Source organism: Anas platyrhynchos, chromosome 2, assembly GCF_047663525.1.
Source record: "Anas platyrhynchos isolate ZD024472 breed Pekin duck chromosome 2, IASCAAS_PekinDuck_T2T, whole genome shotgun sequence".
Classification (NCBI taxonomy): Eukaryota; Metazoa; Chordata; class Aves; order Anseriformes; family Anatidae; genus Anas; species Anas platyrhynchos.
In genome coordinates this window covers 5,542,631-5,559,495 of record NC_092588.1, presented here as the reverse complement: position 1 = coordinate 5,559,495, position 16,865 = coordinate 5,542,631, and the positions used below count along the sequence as shown (strand labels likewise).

General features: G+C 37.9%; 1 protein-coding gene across 5 annotated transcripts in view; it reads right to left on the bottom strand.

The window, feature by feature from the left end:
- FAM135B (family with sequence similarity 135 member B) overlaps nt 1-16,865 on the bottom strand; it is a 261,734-nt gene that overhangs the window by 90,265 nt on the left and 154,604 nt on the right. For all 5 annotated transcript variants that reach the window (XM_072034282.1, XM_072034281.1, XM_072034285.1 and 2 more), the window contains one exon: nt 15,846-15,925. In XM_072034282.1, the coding sequence (XP_071890383.1) occupies nt 15,846-15,925 (80 nt within the window). The remainder of the gene's footprint in view (nt 1-15,845; nt 15,926-16,865) is intronic.

Sequence of the window (16,865 nt, the reverse complement as noted above, 5' to 3'; positions counted from 1 at the left end):
GTTAGTTCTTCACTTTCTTTGTTATCATGCATGATCTTGATTGTGGAGTTTGCTTATACCCATTTTACAGGTCAGAAGCTGAGGCAGAGGTTGACTTGGGCCTGTCTCCTCAATATTCAATATAAGCCAATAAAATCAGGCCCTTGAGGGACTTTGAAGATAAGTGTCTTGCCTAACATTGGAGAGGAAGCCTGTTGCAGAGGAGGAGATTGAAGCCAGATCTCATGGTCCAGCAATAGTCTAGACTCCCTGTCCTCTTCCTCTCTTCCTAATACTGTAGAAACGTCTATTACTGGAAATCAAAACACACAATAATTTGCAGTTTAATTTGGTTTCATTAAAACCTAAAACCCAATTCACAATAAACAGCCTTCCTATTACAATCCACAAACCAGAGAAATTCATTATAGAAGTCTAAAACTCTGCTTCTGTTTCCTGCCTGCAACACCAACATGACAGCACATGGTAATTCCTTGGATCCTGGCAGAGGTCCTTTGTAGTCTCTTCTAATCTAAATCTTGAGACTCAGAGCTCTGGTGAGTGTATTTTCAATCAAATATTATTATGGCTAGTACCACAGAGGTCCTTATTGTGTTATTTGTACAAGAAGAGATTTTTCATCCCCCACAAATGTAATACCTACTTTATTAGTGGTCGATCAGAGTTATTATTGTACTTCCCTCTACTTAAAAGGGGGGAAATTAAACCTTGATATTTCTGAGCAGAAGAAAATACTTGCCATGGCGACAAATCCTAACTTCCACATATTTCTTATAACAGACACTACTGATAAGGCTCCTCAGAACCACATCATACCAGTACCATCACTCAGTTACACATAATCACCTTGAATAAAATTTTAGTGTGAGATCTGTCACGTCCCATTTTAGTCACAGAAAAAACGGGCAACTAATGTAAGTTTATTTTTATTTTTTTATTTATTTTGTATTATTTTTTGTACCACATAGAGAGGAAGAAACATCTAATAGAAAATCAATGTAACCTAAAATCCATTCTTTAAGCATGTGGAATGAAGCCCTCCCAATGTAACCTATGCAGAAAGCTTGCACTATAATTTTATGGAAATCAATCTAGCTTTAAGACTCCTCAAGTCTGCAATTGTTTCTAAGATTTTGTGAAAAGCTCCCTTTCCTCCTCCTGAGGTTGCAAGTTCAAGTCTAAAGTCAAGACCTTGCAGACACCAATGCAAGAGAGAGTTGAACCTTACCAAGTGTAAACTATAGACATATGTGCTAAACATAAATCCAGAGTAAAGTGATATTACTCTTATAAACTTGTTCTAGTTGAAGTGTAAGATGGGAGACAACAGATGGACAGACATAAACAGATAAATCCAGGAAATAATGAGACCACGTTAGTCACCACAACAGGAAGTACACTTAGCACAACACTAGGCTGGCCTTTCGTTAAGCCTGAACCTTGACCAAAGCACTGCTGGAAAATTTTATAGTATTCAGAGGGAAGAGAAGACAATCAGGAGGAGTTACATTTTAAAAAATAAATAAATAACTCATTATTTTCGATTACTTCCACAGATATTTTACCTCCTGTTTTCAGGCTTCTTGCAGACAAAACATAACATTTTTTGCTTACACCTCTGTGGCATTTTGAGGACTTTTTGGTGGAAACTGTGAGAAAAACTTGGCATGATACTAACAACTGCACAACAGTTGGTGCAAATAGCCCTAAGGTAACAGACAGCAAACTACCACCAGCACATGAGGCAGGATGAATAACGTAGAGTATGCTGACAAAGAAACATTTAGCATACGGACACTGCTCTCAGGAGATAAGCTGGTTTAAAGAAGATGTTGTACTAGGTCACAGAAGTGTATCAGGTCAAAGATAGGGTAAAGATCTTCAGCAGGGTTTGGGGCATTATGGTACAGGCATAAGCTCTTGTTTACCTCTTGAGGACTTGAGTTAATTCACAATAACAAGGCATGCTGATTAGCGCAGAAGGAAAGTGCTACATAGAAGTGCCAAGACCTAGTAATTAATAAACAAATACCAAAAATCATTAAGCTGTTTATTTAAGCTGTTTACATTAAATTAGATCTTTTCGCCCACATTTTCAGTTGGTCTGCTGTTTCTCCTGAACACATTAATACGCATCTTCCCGGATCTCTATATACATGACAGCCATTTAGCTTATGTTTCCCAGAAAGCGAAAGAACGCTGCCCTGAAAACAGTAAGATTTCATCTAAGAATAGCCCTGAGATGAAGAAGACATTAAAGAGAAAGTTCCCAGTGAGAAAGCGTCTGGCTGCATATGTTATCCTACCCAGGCACTGCGCAGAAGGGACACAGTTGATCTGGGGAGAAAAACACTTTTTGCTGTGTGCAGCTTAAATCTCTTTCCCTCTGAACAGCCCTTAACTGCACACGTATCTCGGCTGGTCTCTGTTTCATATTCCTGATGAGTAATGCATCTACAGTGCCCCTGCAGCCTCGAGCTTTGATGGCCACAGAGGGTCATGGAGCAAGGGAAACCATGCAGTCTCCTGGGACAGAGTGGCAGCCTGAGGTCTGAGGAAGCTCTGCATTCAGGTCTAAGCTCAGACCATGATTCGCCTCCTGGGTCTGGATGTAGAGGCATCCATCAAGCACCCACAAGGCACCAGCCACTGAGAGGAGTCTCCCATGTTGGAGTTAAGGTGAACTGACAGTAATTGTGACCTGCATATAAAAGAAGAAGCTTCTTATTTTCCTTCACACGTAGTAAAATAACAGGTACTATGGATCCCTAACCCCCTTACTATGCCACCTACCCTGGAGTGCTTAGGGCTAGCTCCTTCCACCAAACTAACCCTTGTTTCTGGCTGTGAGCCAGCAGCTGTACTTAGATTGTGAAAAGCAGAAGCTGGTAAAACCACTGCTGCAGATTTTCTAAATGCATATTAGTTATTTCTGGCAAGTTAATGTGTAGAGGTGGGGGAGAAATATTTTCATAAACAGAATTATTCTCCTAATTTTGGACGTGTTACAGCAGCTATGATGATGTTGAAGCGCACTTCCATTTAGGACATGAGCCATATTCAAAAAACTCCCACCTAGAAAAGTGTCAGTGGATTTAATTATATTAACAGACTCCCAGATTACTGTTATTATTTCAACTCATTACACAGTGCGTGGTAGAAATAGTAGGTCAAACATTTCCCTCTTTGGATCCACTGTATTACTCTCTAAAATGTGAAACAACCATAACAAGTTTCAAGACCATAAATAATTTTCTGCTCTCCTACACTGTCACATATCCAAGAATATGAAAGCTCTTTATATTAAGTAATTAAGTTTCACAATGGCCTTATGATACAATTAACCCCATTACACATATGGGGAAACTAAAACAGAGTCTGATTGCTCAAGATCATCGCTAGGAAAAAGAGCTAACAATCATAGGGATTAAGGACCAGTAAGTCCTTCTGGGTCCTCAAACTTTCCAGTTATCATATACCACACAGGCATATTTATAACTTCATCAAAGCCCCCTGTTAAAAAACATATAAGGGTTTCTACTTCTGTTAAGCTCTGTCCTGAGGTTTTTGCTTCTGGTACTCACTGTCTTGAATTCTGATACATTGGTTTCCATCCGCGTGTGCCATAGTTTCATTTTCTTTATTTGTTTAACCACAAGAAACATCAGTAACACAAGGATATCCTCTACAGTGTACTTTCAAAGGAGCTTCTTTATAAAAGCAACAAATGCTAAAATAAATTTCTTTGATCTAAATAACAACCTGAATGATGCAATTTCATGAGTGTTTCTACTAACATAATGAGAAAGCTTTATTCTTATTCTTAAGGGAGATTGTGTTTATTGCCTAGATTTTTTTTTCCATATCAGCTTTTGACACTAATATCTGATGCCTATTAGGTAATGTGAAATGATGTGCAATATCTTTTCTTTCTTCTCTTTAAGAAGAAGAAGAAAAAAAAAGTTACAATGCCATCCCTCAGTCATATGCCGTTTTTCATGTTTTCCTTTGCTACTCAAATGTCAGTTGCAGCATTTATAAAACACTTCCATGAAACAGATCTCTCAAAGTTATAGTCTGTAGTCCTAGACTTTAGAAGTATGGCCTACATTGGCTGCAGAACAACTTTATCACTTTCTCTCCTGACAAAGATGCAACAAGTTGACTACTCTGCTGGTCTACCCTCTTTACGCAAATGTGTCCTTGGAGGCACATTTAAATGTGCAATTTCAGGGTGTTTCTGATCTTGTGAGTGAAGGGTGTTGTGGTAGCACATATAACTTATATGCACTATAACTTCACCCACACATATGCAAGGGGAAGACTAAGCTACGCAGTATCTGCCGTAGAAGGTGACCTTTTACAGCCTGTGAAAGCCAAGTATGTAATTTTGAACCTTGTTGGCTTCTATAGAATGCATGTTATTGCACCATATATTTTTATGCCACCAGCTCTATAATTTAAAATCAAGGTGAAATCAGAATTTTTCTTAAGATTGATCCCCAATCTAGCAAACCTCTAAGCAGGTGCTCATCTAACAAATAAGCAGGATCCATTTATAGCAACAGGACTGTTTTCAAGCTTCAAGTCACAAACCAGAATTTTCCTATGCAGAATTTTACAGCAGCCAGCAGAGAAGGTGCCTGCTCTTAATAGATCAGGTCATATGCAGAGGCTCCATATAATGGAGAAAGTTGTTTGTACTGTGATGCTATCAAGGGACATGAATGAGGACCCAAATTTACATGTACCTCAATGTAGAAAAGAAAACACAAAACAAAAAGGTGGTGTGCATGTGGCATTTTTCTTTGTTTGTTTTCTCCCAAATAGCTTGCAGCTCTTTGAGCCATCAGGTTTAATATCCCACATTAAGTGCTTCGTAACCATTCAGGCAGGTGGAAAGACAACACAAACTGTTCCACTTTTGGGATGTATGCTGCTTCTCTTCCTGAAAGGTGTGAAAGTTTTGTATGAAATCCAACACAATAATTTGAGTAACTTCTGCATGTAGAAATCTACAGGAAATGAAGTGTTGGGTTCCAGCATTACCTGCAGGCTCTGACTGTGGTGTCACACCAGCAGGGAATGCAAGTCTAAAGAAGGAAGAAGAAGGTTGGAATCATTCTGCTATTCTTCAGTATGTTATACAGAACTCAGGTCACATTTTTCTCAGCCCTCTATTTTCTTCCACAGTGTGCTGTATTTCCCTTGGACTCCATCTCAAGTATTTCTCACGGAGAGAAAAAGATCAGGCCTCGTAGGCAGCAATTAGAGGATTCAAGGCTGCTGTTCAAACCCGGCTTGCTCTCCATGCAAACAGATGTTGGCAAAATCTAAAGCAAAACTGGGGATTTCCCACTGGGACGTGTGGTTCAATGCCAGGACTTGTCAGTGTATCATCAGCACTGCTGTAGAAGGTTGCTAGGCACTGCTGGACAGGCTGCCTACAGGATGTCTCAAAGGTCCTGCCACAGATGGGATATTGAGAGATATGAGAGCTCCTACACAAGGAGACCTTTCTTTAAGGGCAGCGCACACATCATCAGTGAGAAAGTGATTTGACACTAGGCAGGGTTTTATACCATCGCACATATCCCTTCTGTGCAATTTAAGCATCAAAATGAAATCTAGGGACTTAAAGGGTAATCTCAGTCCAGGAAAAGTGCTTATGCTTAAAGGGACCAATTTATTTACTGACTTATTTCTTCTCACAGTTAATGGATAAATAAAGTAGCTGTACAAAGAAAATTGGAATAGCTGCATTCAAACCAATACTCTGTTCTGCTGGTCACAACAATTCCTACTTCCCTCTATCTGATCTTTTTGCCTTCTTTCAGCAATAAGGAGAACATGGGGGAAGTGAAGACTAACTAAAACCACAAGAGTAGCAGACATCCAATCTCTCTGATTATAGTTGCTAAAAAGGCAGTGGGTGCTCCACTTCTTTCTAGCATGAAGTTATTCAGAGAAAGCAGGCCAAACCTTTCTTTCAAGTGGAAAAAAAAATAATCCTCTCTTAAAAATTAGCCCTGGACATCTTGCTACAAAGACATGTCACAGTTCAAACGCAAGAGATGTGCTTTGTGCACAAAGCACTTGCTGAGGTTCTGTGGCTTAGGTCAGACTAACTATAAGAATGGTCCTATCTGGACCAAACGAAGCAATGAACAAATCTCTCAGAACATTTGCCTCTCATCATGACACCATTACCTTGCCTGGGACATAAATTTTCTGCTGATGGAAGATTTATCAGGTCATTTTGAATCACTACATGAAGGGTACAGCTTTCTAGCTATTTGGATTCCTGTTTATCTTACACACTTAGAAAGTTATTGTCATATATATAATTATATCTTTGAAGTAATACCATTATTTTACAGATAAGATGGAGACAAGGACACACCGGTTGTTCTGTCTATGTCCCCTGTTTCAATTCGTAGGCCACAAGATTTTTCAGAGCACTCCCTGACAGTGTTATCAATGCGAAATTAAACTAACCAGAGTTCCTTGACCAGAATAGTAAATTAAGTATATGCGTCTGAAAGGCGCATGAGTACAACTGAATGCACAGAAAATTTTCTCATTTTTCTAATTTATGATCACATCTAATACATAATGCTAAGCTTTGGGGCTACTGACCACAGAGCAATGTCCTAGAGAACTGTTAATAGCACAGAAGGCTTTGCTGAACCTTGAATTCAGTACCTGGTTCATCTAAATTCAAGCCTGGCTCTTTCCCAGTATATTTTTTGTCCATCTATGACATTTATGGTGAAAATACAATTATTATTTTAGTCTTGCAAAATATAAATAAACAAACCACCATTAACACAATTTCATTTTCAATTAATAAATCACTGTGACACCGTAGAAGGAAAATGTGAATTCATTTTTTAGATCATTGCCTTTGTGCTTAGTTGTTTTCACAGGGCAGCCATTTCAGTATTGTCCAGGGACAATTCTTGCTGAACAAACTGGAACCAGTTATACAGACAAGTTAATATATTTATTTATTTATTAAATTGGTGGTGCCACAATAAGGTCTAATAAAAAGAAAAAGAAAGATAGAAGAAAGATGATCTCATGTTGGAGTCTTATCCTTTTCTTTTTTATTATTTTTTTTTAGCCTGAGAAATTATGTTGAAGTGCTATGCAAAATCCTGACTCAAAGTATCATTTGTGATTATTTGCTGGGATAGACATGGGCACCATTTGCTCCCTCTGTTGCCTGACTCACCTTTGCTGATTTTTATTATTACTTCTTAATTTTCATATATACATGAAGGCACATAGTGCAATCACAGTCCTTTTGTGCCAAGGCTTGTACAAACACAATGGAAATGTCTCTCTCTGCAAAAGTTCCTCAACTTCTTTTATAGTAAATGGGAAGACATAGGTGTGATTCAACTCATCTTAAAATAGATATGTTAAATCAGTCCCTCAAATTACTTATTTCTCTTCTCTGACTATAAAGGGAGCCTGGCTGATTAGCTTAGGTGGAGATGCTAACAGAATTGATATCAGCAGTTAGATAAGATGATTCTTACCCTTAGTCACAGGTTCCCAGGGCCGCCTCCATCTCACAGCCATAACTCAGGTTACAGATGATTTATTGCCTGCCCTTAAAATACAACCTAGCACATCATTATGAAATAAGTATTTTGTGAAAGTATAGAAAACTTGGTAAAGTAAGGTTTCTTCAGAGGCTTATTCATAAATCATGCAAGATAGCCTCACGGGAACAACCACTATTATCTGTAAATGTTGACTATATACATATGTTTCAACTAATGAATATCTACTTCTTATATAAAACCTGTCATCTGTAGATCTAAAGATATTTTACAGAGGTCAACACTACCACTTCTGTTCAGTAGATGAGGCAGAGAGGTGAGACAAGGCTTGCCAACTGTAGTACCACAAATGGGCTCCATCCAGTTGCTCCAGAACACAAGTCTAACACTTCATCCCTCAAATCCTAACTCTGATAATCCACTGTGTCCTATGATCACTAGGACATCCTGATACTCCCAGGAAGCCATTGCTCCCTGCAGCACATCTATAATGATTTGCTGAGCAGAACAGTGAGACATATTCCATCATCCAAAAATGTTTTTAAGAAAGATTTACAAGTGCTTGTGGTCCCCATGCAAAAATACAATTGCATCTTCCTGAAATTGTTCCAACTAGTTCCATTTAATCCCTGCTAATTCAGATTCTAAAATCTTGAGGCTCAGATGTCTGGTGAAGTCGTCTGGTGAAGTCTGAGATTTATCAACTCATTGGGTAGCAAAATCTTCAATCTCAAATTACCTGCTAAATCCGAAGGTAAAACATATGAAGAGAGTGAGGTGACAGGGCTTGTGATCATGGTGGGCCAGCTCATTACTGCAGACATGGCTCCTTCATGTACCCCCTCACTCTCTTCAGCCCTTTGGACGTATGCAAGATGCTCCCTTAACGGATGATTTATAGCCTTTAGCAAAGTTGTCCATGTCCTTTTATCTGTAGGTTGAACTAGTGAAAAACAACTCAGTCGTAACATCTGCCCATTTCTTAACTAACATAAATCCAGCCCAGTGGCATCTTCTGCAGAAGTTTCTAGTATTTTTGTAGCCCTCTATTCAGTACGTTGTATTCCCTTTGATACATCTTATCTGGAGGGAATATGAGGTTATTACAGCTGTCAGTTTAACATGATAGTGTCCCAAATTCAAAATGAAATCAAGAGATGAAGGACAAACTTTCTGTTCTATCTATTATTTCTCCAGAAAGACAATATACTCTTTACTTAATACTAGCAATAACTCTGCTTTCAGGTACTTGAAGCTTACAGGAATTTATTGCTCCCAGGAACTGTGAAGCCAAACCCATTTGGTTTTTGGCTCTGATGACAGACTTGAAGGGGTTTTGCTGGTAAAATAAGTTTGTTTCCCAAATAGGATTCCAGCTACATTTTATGATTATTTTTTTTCCTGTGATTTATATAAAATTTTTATGTGATAGTTTGTAAAAGAAAGTTGTTAAGATTGTCATGATTTGTCACAAGTTATCCATTATTTTTAATATTATTTCTCCTTCTTGGCAATCGGTGTACAGGAAATACTGGATCTTACTGCAGATTTTCTGTTGTGATGGGCTATTTAGTTAGCACATTTTGACATCCTAGTTTCAGAAGTACTTTTCTACAGAAACTGTAGTGTTTCGGGTTGGGGAAGAAGAAAAAAAAAAAAAAAAAAGGACTGAAGCAATCTAAATAACCAGTAACTTCTGAAAATTTATTTCACTTTACAAACATCTGTTTCACTTTACAAGACCTAACCTAAAAACTGCCACCGAGCCTGCTGCTTTCATCTGCATGTACTAAGTTGCGCATCTACTTTTAGAAGGTTTGAGAACTCTACTGCTGAAGCATGAAAATAAATCTTCTTAAGCAGAGGAATATATGCAGACCCTCAGTTTTTACAATTAAGCTAAAATAAGCTAGATTTGAAAGTGCCGAGACAACATTTTTCAGGCAGAAACCTTTCCAATGCATCATCATTTTCCTATTTAAATGTTTGAAGAGACTTCTTATAGTTTTAAAATATTATATTTAGCATATTTATATTTAGAATAAATGCAGATGTTATATTTAGATTAAATCATTTCTAAAGGAGGCACCATTATTTTTAAATTGCTTGATCAAAAAGTTCAGAATGTTTTCTCCCTCAATGTGACTTTTGATTAAAGCTGCATATTTCTAAGATGAATCTTTTATTTTAACCTTACCTTTTGACACTTCCAATTAGCCTCATGGAAAGAATTACATAAAACTGCTTCCCTGCCAATACATAGATTCAGTGAGGATAAAAAGAAAGTACCCTATTAATTTCCTTGTATGAAAGATCCTAATATGAATGCAGTTTCTTATGACTGTATTGCTCTGCAAACCCAGGTTCATTTCTCAGACATGCTGAAATGTGAGATGATAGATTGCACTTAGCATCAATGCAAAGTTTTGTTGTTGCTTTCTCGATGTTTTGATAAAAAAAAAAAAACTATGCTTTTTATTATTTTTTTTTTGTATTGGTTCATTGTTGTTTTCAAGCTCATTGCCAGTTCCTTAAGAGCCCTGTTCAGTTAGCTTCAGAAACCTAGGTGAACAAATATTTCTTTGCTGTGTCACCTAACTTTGTAGCCGACACTCCACATACTTATTTGAAATACTAATTCAAGTGAGAAAATTCCCCCAATAAATTATAGGACATCAAAAGGACATTTTTTGCTTTAGTGTGCAGCAGGAGGAAACAGTTGTCTGAATGCAAATATCTACTGAATAAGTGAAAATGACTATTCAGTGTTTGGGGCAGTTGTGGATGTTGAAGGACTTGCACAGTTGAACTGTACATTAGACTGAAAGCAGAAAGGATCGTTCTGTGGGGAAGTCAGAGACATGTAAGTAAACATGTAAGGACCCCTGAAGGTCCTGCCTCCAGAGCAGTAGGTCTGAAAACCCCCTATGGATCATTTAACAATAAAACTGAAGGACAGAAAAAATTTAAGACTCAAGACTTAAAATTTAAAACTTAAGCAGCAAAAATGGTGTGGGGTCTCTCTCTGCATCTTAACAACTGGTTTCTGCTCTTACCAGACCTTTAGGTTGCCACTGATGATGAAATTTTGTTGTCTCAGACTCGCTGCCCAGGGAGAGAGCCCCCTGTCATGCATTGGTGCTTACAAGCCCTTTCCAATTCTGGATTTTTCACTGGCCATGGCCAGCTTGTGCTCGGTCTGTCTCTTCCCAACTTTCTGTCTCATCCCAACTTCAGGTTGGGATGCCGTTCAGCATCTCCAAGCCTGTGGTCTATCCTGTTGCTTCATTTTCAGTTTCCATCCTTTGAGCTATTATGTAAGGCCTTGTCCAGAAGAAGAATGACACATACACACAGCACTAGCACAACAGTCAAGATATCTTTGATTTCTTCCTCTTCATCTTTTTAACATGTTCCGATTAACCTTATTACCATCTTGTAGAGTATCACTGAATAATAAGAGTTAATAAGAGGTAATAAGAGTTTCTAAAATAAATCATCACAAAGTCACTCCTCTCACAACAAGGTAGGTAAAAATTTGTATCTGTCTGATATGCTTTATTTTACATATAGAATACATTTTTATTTTCAGATTACTTTAACAAGCCTTGAAAACAAAAACATGTATTGGCTAAAATATGAATGTGTCCCCCCTTTTCTCATGCTTCAAAAGCAGTAAGCTTCACTTAATGGAGGCAAAAATTACCTTTCAAAAAGTTATTGAAACTAATGACTGCAATTTCATACTATTCCACAAGTCATGGTGCTGTTTCTTCTTGCTCTAATGAGCAACTAACTGCAAATGCTTGTTATGACTGCATTAAGAAGCAGTTTACAAGAAAATATTTTTTTCTTTAAAAATCAAGGTAGAATTCCTTCAGTAGAAACTTTTTTTGAGATATACAGATAGTATTAAAAAGATTAGGATCACTAACTGTCTATTAAAACAGACACAAACAGTTAGTCAAGGAGCATATTAGAATTAAAATTAGCCCTTCAGATTAGGTTTTAGGTCTGAGGTAGTCTCAGAATGAACATTTAATTTATAGGAAAAGGCAAAATTGTCTTGCAGGCATTCAGTGTGAGTGATTAGGAACTGGTCTAGCAAAATGCAAGCATGGGTTGCAGCAATTTTCTTCATTTTCTCATATAGTCTTTTACTTTCCTTTTTGCACATCACAATTTAAATCAGCCTTTTTTTTTTTTTTTGAAACCTAATGTCAGGTATTCCATTTTATGATAAAACGTCAAACTATGTGTACATGAAACATCTCTATGACACCAATTAAAAGTGCTAATGTGTAATGGCAAATACTGCACCTCGCCTCCCCTGCATTATATGAGATAGCTGAAAAAGAAACACATATTCCTTGACTCTCTTTAGCTTTCTACTCAGCAAATAACACAATTTAACTGAGTAAAATTAGGTACAACACTGCTACAATCTAATAAAGATTAGACTAGCAGGTACTATTTTTTCTTAAATACTTTGTATTCATCATTAAATTTTCAGAACAAGTTGTCAAAAATATTTCTCTGTTTGGAAAGTTCTGAAAATTTGTAATGTGGTACTTCCGGAGGGGAGAAACAAAGGAAATTTGTGCACAAAGCAAAGTCCTAACTAATTTCTTTAGTTATAAGCCATGCAATTTTATTTTTTTTTCTCAATATTCACCATTTTTTTTCCCTGGTCTGTAACGTAAACAGGCAAGAAGGTCTCCATGGTTGTGCTGCATGAGAATAAGGCACAGGGAGTCTAAAAACAGCATATAGAAAAACCTGACTGCAGCTTTCACTAATAAAGCATAATTCTCTGTCCAAAAAAAAAAAAAAATATTTTCAAGGTGGTATGTACATGTATTCTACTGCAAAACACTGCAGAGGAAATTCAAAATAATACTTTTACCAAGATTTAACTACACTGATATCTTCAACAATGTAATTCAACTATGTATATCTTCCTAGGTGATAATACTCCTAAAATTTACCCCAAATATACCACTTTACTAGTAATCTTCACCTATACAGGTCTGGCCTCCACTGTTCTCCACTCAGGTGGTCCAGGAAATCAAGATACAACAGTTAATCGTAACTGCTTCTGACCATTGTCATTTCTCCCACTATTTTCACCTTGTATGCTTACTGGCAAACTTTTAAATAAAAATGTTTTAAAAATATGATTTAAAGATAAGCTCCTGCAACCTTTCATCTTGTATCTATAGCCCGGAAACCACTGAATGACTGTGTATTCATAACTTTTATGAATCCTTGTCTCCAAATTTATATGATACACTAAAAACTTATGGAACACACTTAGTGGATCATAAAGCAATTCTGCCAAAGAGCTAATTATACCAATGGGCTAGTATGAGATGGTACATTCACTTTCCCAGATCCTTTGACTGTTTGTGTTTGAGTCATGCAGATTCAGTCTAATGTATCCTGCCGGTGGACACCACCATACCATACTTTAATAAACCATGCTGCTGAAAAGAGGCACAATAAATAAAATAAATAAATGCAGTCAGAAAGGCACTTCTACAGTTTGGCTTTAAGATATGTCTGCATCAGCCCTGCAGAACTGATACTGAGACTGTTAAGTATGTGACGTTATGAGCTGCACAAGAAAAAGCGGTGAGCATAGTTTGCTCTTCATAAGCCAAAAGCAGGCTGCATCAGTCATTCAGAGACAGGAAACTAAATCTCATGGGGTCTCAAAACCTGCAGAGATAAACTGAAGACTGTGCACAAACAGCCTTGTTACTTCTCTCCTTTTACAGCAGAGGAAGTCACCAGCCACCAGTCTCCTGTTTTTAAGGACACCACCACACTAATAATGGTTAGAGGTATTAAGTAATTGTATACATTTTTACGTGTATATATATATTTTTTATGCACATATATATGCATGCTATATGCATACTTAAGTTCAAACAGCCTGAGTCAAGTCAAGCCTGAGTGCCTTCCCCTCCAACGAATTCTTGAAACTATTCCTTTGAAACTATACTGCTTCTGCAGATGAAAAAAAAAACAACCTAGTAGAAAGCAAACTAAACATTGCTAATGCTGTCAGTTCCCACAGTTTTCTTGCAAATCCCACAGAAGTTAATAAAATAATAATTATTTTATATATGATTCTGTATATGCCAAGGGTGCTTTACATTGGAACAGGATGAAAAATATTTTTCTTCCTTCCTTGGGCATTTTTCACACTACAGTGTATGCCAAACCAGAACTGGACTTTTTCCTTTCTGTAGAATCAATTTCTTTACTCTGACTTTGAGTTTGGGAATTTTTTTCAGACTTTTTTTTTTTCATTTTTGTATATATATTTGTACTTTATACAAATGTAATTTGTAGAATTATTTTGTATTTTAATGTATAATTTAATCTTAGTTAACTGAACCAAACTTCCAAACTGAAAAAGAGCATATATTTAATCTATGAAAGAATGTTAAATTTGAACATTTCAAATGTAAAAATTAAAAAATCAAAATGTAATATTCAAGTTCAAGAACTCATTAATCTTGCACTCACATTTTTTATTCCTCTCTCCACAGTATTGAATGAAAAGGACTCCATTGCTTACTCTCTATAAGCTGTCACTAACACTGAAAAATTTTCATCCAGAAATCATTTAGAATAGTAAACCTACTCCTTCCATTGTTAGCAAAGAAAGCCACATGTAAAAGAGTGCTTGCAGATAAAGTGGTATGAATTTCCATTGCTTTTCTGAAATAAAAACCCAAGAGGAAAAGGGCAGTTTAAATTCTATAAGTACTTAAAGGATCTATGCTGATAATAATAATGGTGCAATGAATTAATTGGTGTGCCTAACTGTGATGTGTGTCCAGAAATGTCAGAATTATGAAGAACACCTGAAGAACATCTAAACGAGAAAGTGATATGATAATCCTATGGTATGACATTGCTTTACCAGTGGATATCTTTATACTAAAAACAGTACATCCAAACTGTGGTTTAACCAGGCAGCACAGCAGCACACAGCCATTCACTCAGTCCCCCATCTTCCAGTGGGAAGGAGGAGAGAATCGGGACAGAAAAAAAGTAAAAGCTCATGGGTTGAGATAATTGGTCACCTGCTGACCAATGTCCATCCCATTCCTGAGCAGCGTCCCCCCCCACTCCAGCCAGCCACTTCACAGTAATATTTCAGCATGACACCACATGGTATGGGACATCACTTTGGTCCATCTGGGCCTGCTGTCCTGGTCCGGTTCCTCCCCAGCTCCTGCTGCACCCCCAAGCCCCTTACTGGCAAGGCAGCACAAAGATCTGGAAAGTCCTTGTCTTTGAGTGAGCACTGCTCTGAAACAACTGAAACATTGGTGTGTTATCAGCATTATTCTCATCCTATATCCAGAACCCAGCATCATATCAGTTACTAGTAGGAAAATTAACTCTACACTAGCCAAAATGAGAACACAAATCTGTACCACTTTCCTCCAACATGAACCTGGCTGTGGATTTGGTATGGTTTCTGCCAACACTCAGTAGCGTTCACTAACTCAGAAGCTCCCACCTCTGTAAGGCCAAGACAGCATCCCAGTGTTATATACACTTTTACAGCAGAAAGTGAAGAAGTGTCTTTATATGCATGTTTTTTCCTCAATATGTGATTTTTTTTGGCCTTCTTTCGGTCCCACCCCAATTCATAAGGCACATCAAGCTTTGAAAGTCCAGAAAATAAGTCATATGTTTAAGTAACATCTTGATTGCACAGTGGATCTGTGATTAGATTAGATTAGATATTCAGAATTAAGTCTTTACTCAGCAGGTGGTGAGGCACTAGAACAGGTTGCCCGGAGAAGCTGTGGATGCCCCATCCCTGGAGGTGCTCAAGGCCAGGCTGGATGGGGCTTTGGGCAACCTGGTCTGGTGGGAGGTGTCCCTGCCCATGATGGGAGGGTGAAAATGGATTATCTTGAAAGGTCCCTTCCAAAACAAACCATTCTATGACTACTCTTCAGCTGCCTCCTCACTCACCCAAGCATGGCCCAGTCTGAAACCAGCCCCCTTGCACACACCCAGAGCTGAACATGAAAACACACATATTCACTAAAACACAAGAGCAACTTGTAACATCCCACACAAGATCAGAAACCTGAACAGCCAGAGATCAGTAAGGAAATACAGGATTGGATCCAAACCCAAGATCAGACTTCGAAATTAATGGCCATACTTCACCTGTTCCCCTCACGCACCCTGGCCCACCTCCAGCCATGTTCCACCCCTCAGGTATCTCCTTACCTGTCTGTCCCGCAATTGTAGCAAACAGCCTGTGAGGAATCCTGGATGGGATTTTCAGCCCAGCTCTTATCTGGTAATACCTGGGGAGACAGAATTAAAAACGTCATGCTGTTACACAGGTGACTGTTTCATCCGTCTAAAAAATCTTTGAGAACATATCCTGGGCATCTAGACACAAACAGAAGGGCCCAGAACAGACTAGCTCAGAAATAATGAGCCCTTTTCTCTGCTTTGTAGTTTTTAACTGAAGTTATAATTTATACTGACGTTATCATCCCCATCCTGTTTTACAGCAGTCTGAATGAACAGAGACCAAATGTGTGACTGATAAGGAAAGGCTGTGAAATGATCTTGGTTTCTTGCAGGAAAAAAAAGAGATGGAGAAATACCTATGGAAAAATGCAGGGAGATCAGACCAGGAGTGACAAAAATTTAATGCAAAATAAAGGAATTGGAAACTTCTGTGGAAGGAAAACAGATGTGCTGATCTCATATCCAGAAAAACTAATTTTATACATAGGGATTATCATTCCTGTGTTCCATATTGAGCATATCATATCTTTAAAATGTTGCCCTTGGCTTCAATCATACCCTAAGCAGTTGTTTCCTAGTTACTTGCTATCCTATAGGTATTGCATATGTTAACTGAAGGATGACCAAAAATAAAAAAATAAAAAAAAGAAAGAAAACTTCAGCAGTTTCACCAGTTTATTGCACACAGTGCAAGGTACTTTACAAAGTTTGCAGATATGAGCTCAGTCCACACAGAGAAATAAACTTATCCTAGTCTTCCCTCGTTGTCACTTTCTTAAGCAAGGAATAACAGGTGATGCACTCCAGTAGATATTACAGCTCCTAAGCCACTTCGCTGTAGTACAGGACACCTCTGACAGTTCACAGCTCTCCCACTGAGCTGCTGCAAAACCATGCTGGTGTCAATTCCCCTTTCTTTGCATTTTCCCTTCCAGCCTATGTTTGGTTTATTCATTTATAAATGCCTCACATCAGGGTTGTCTTACA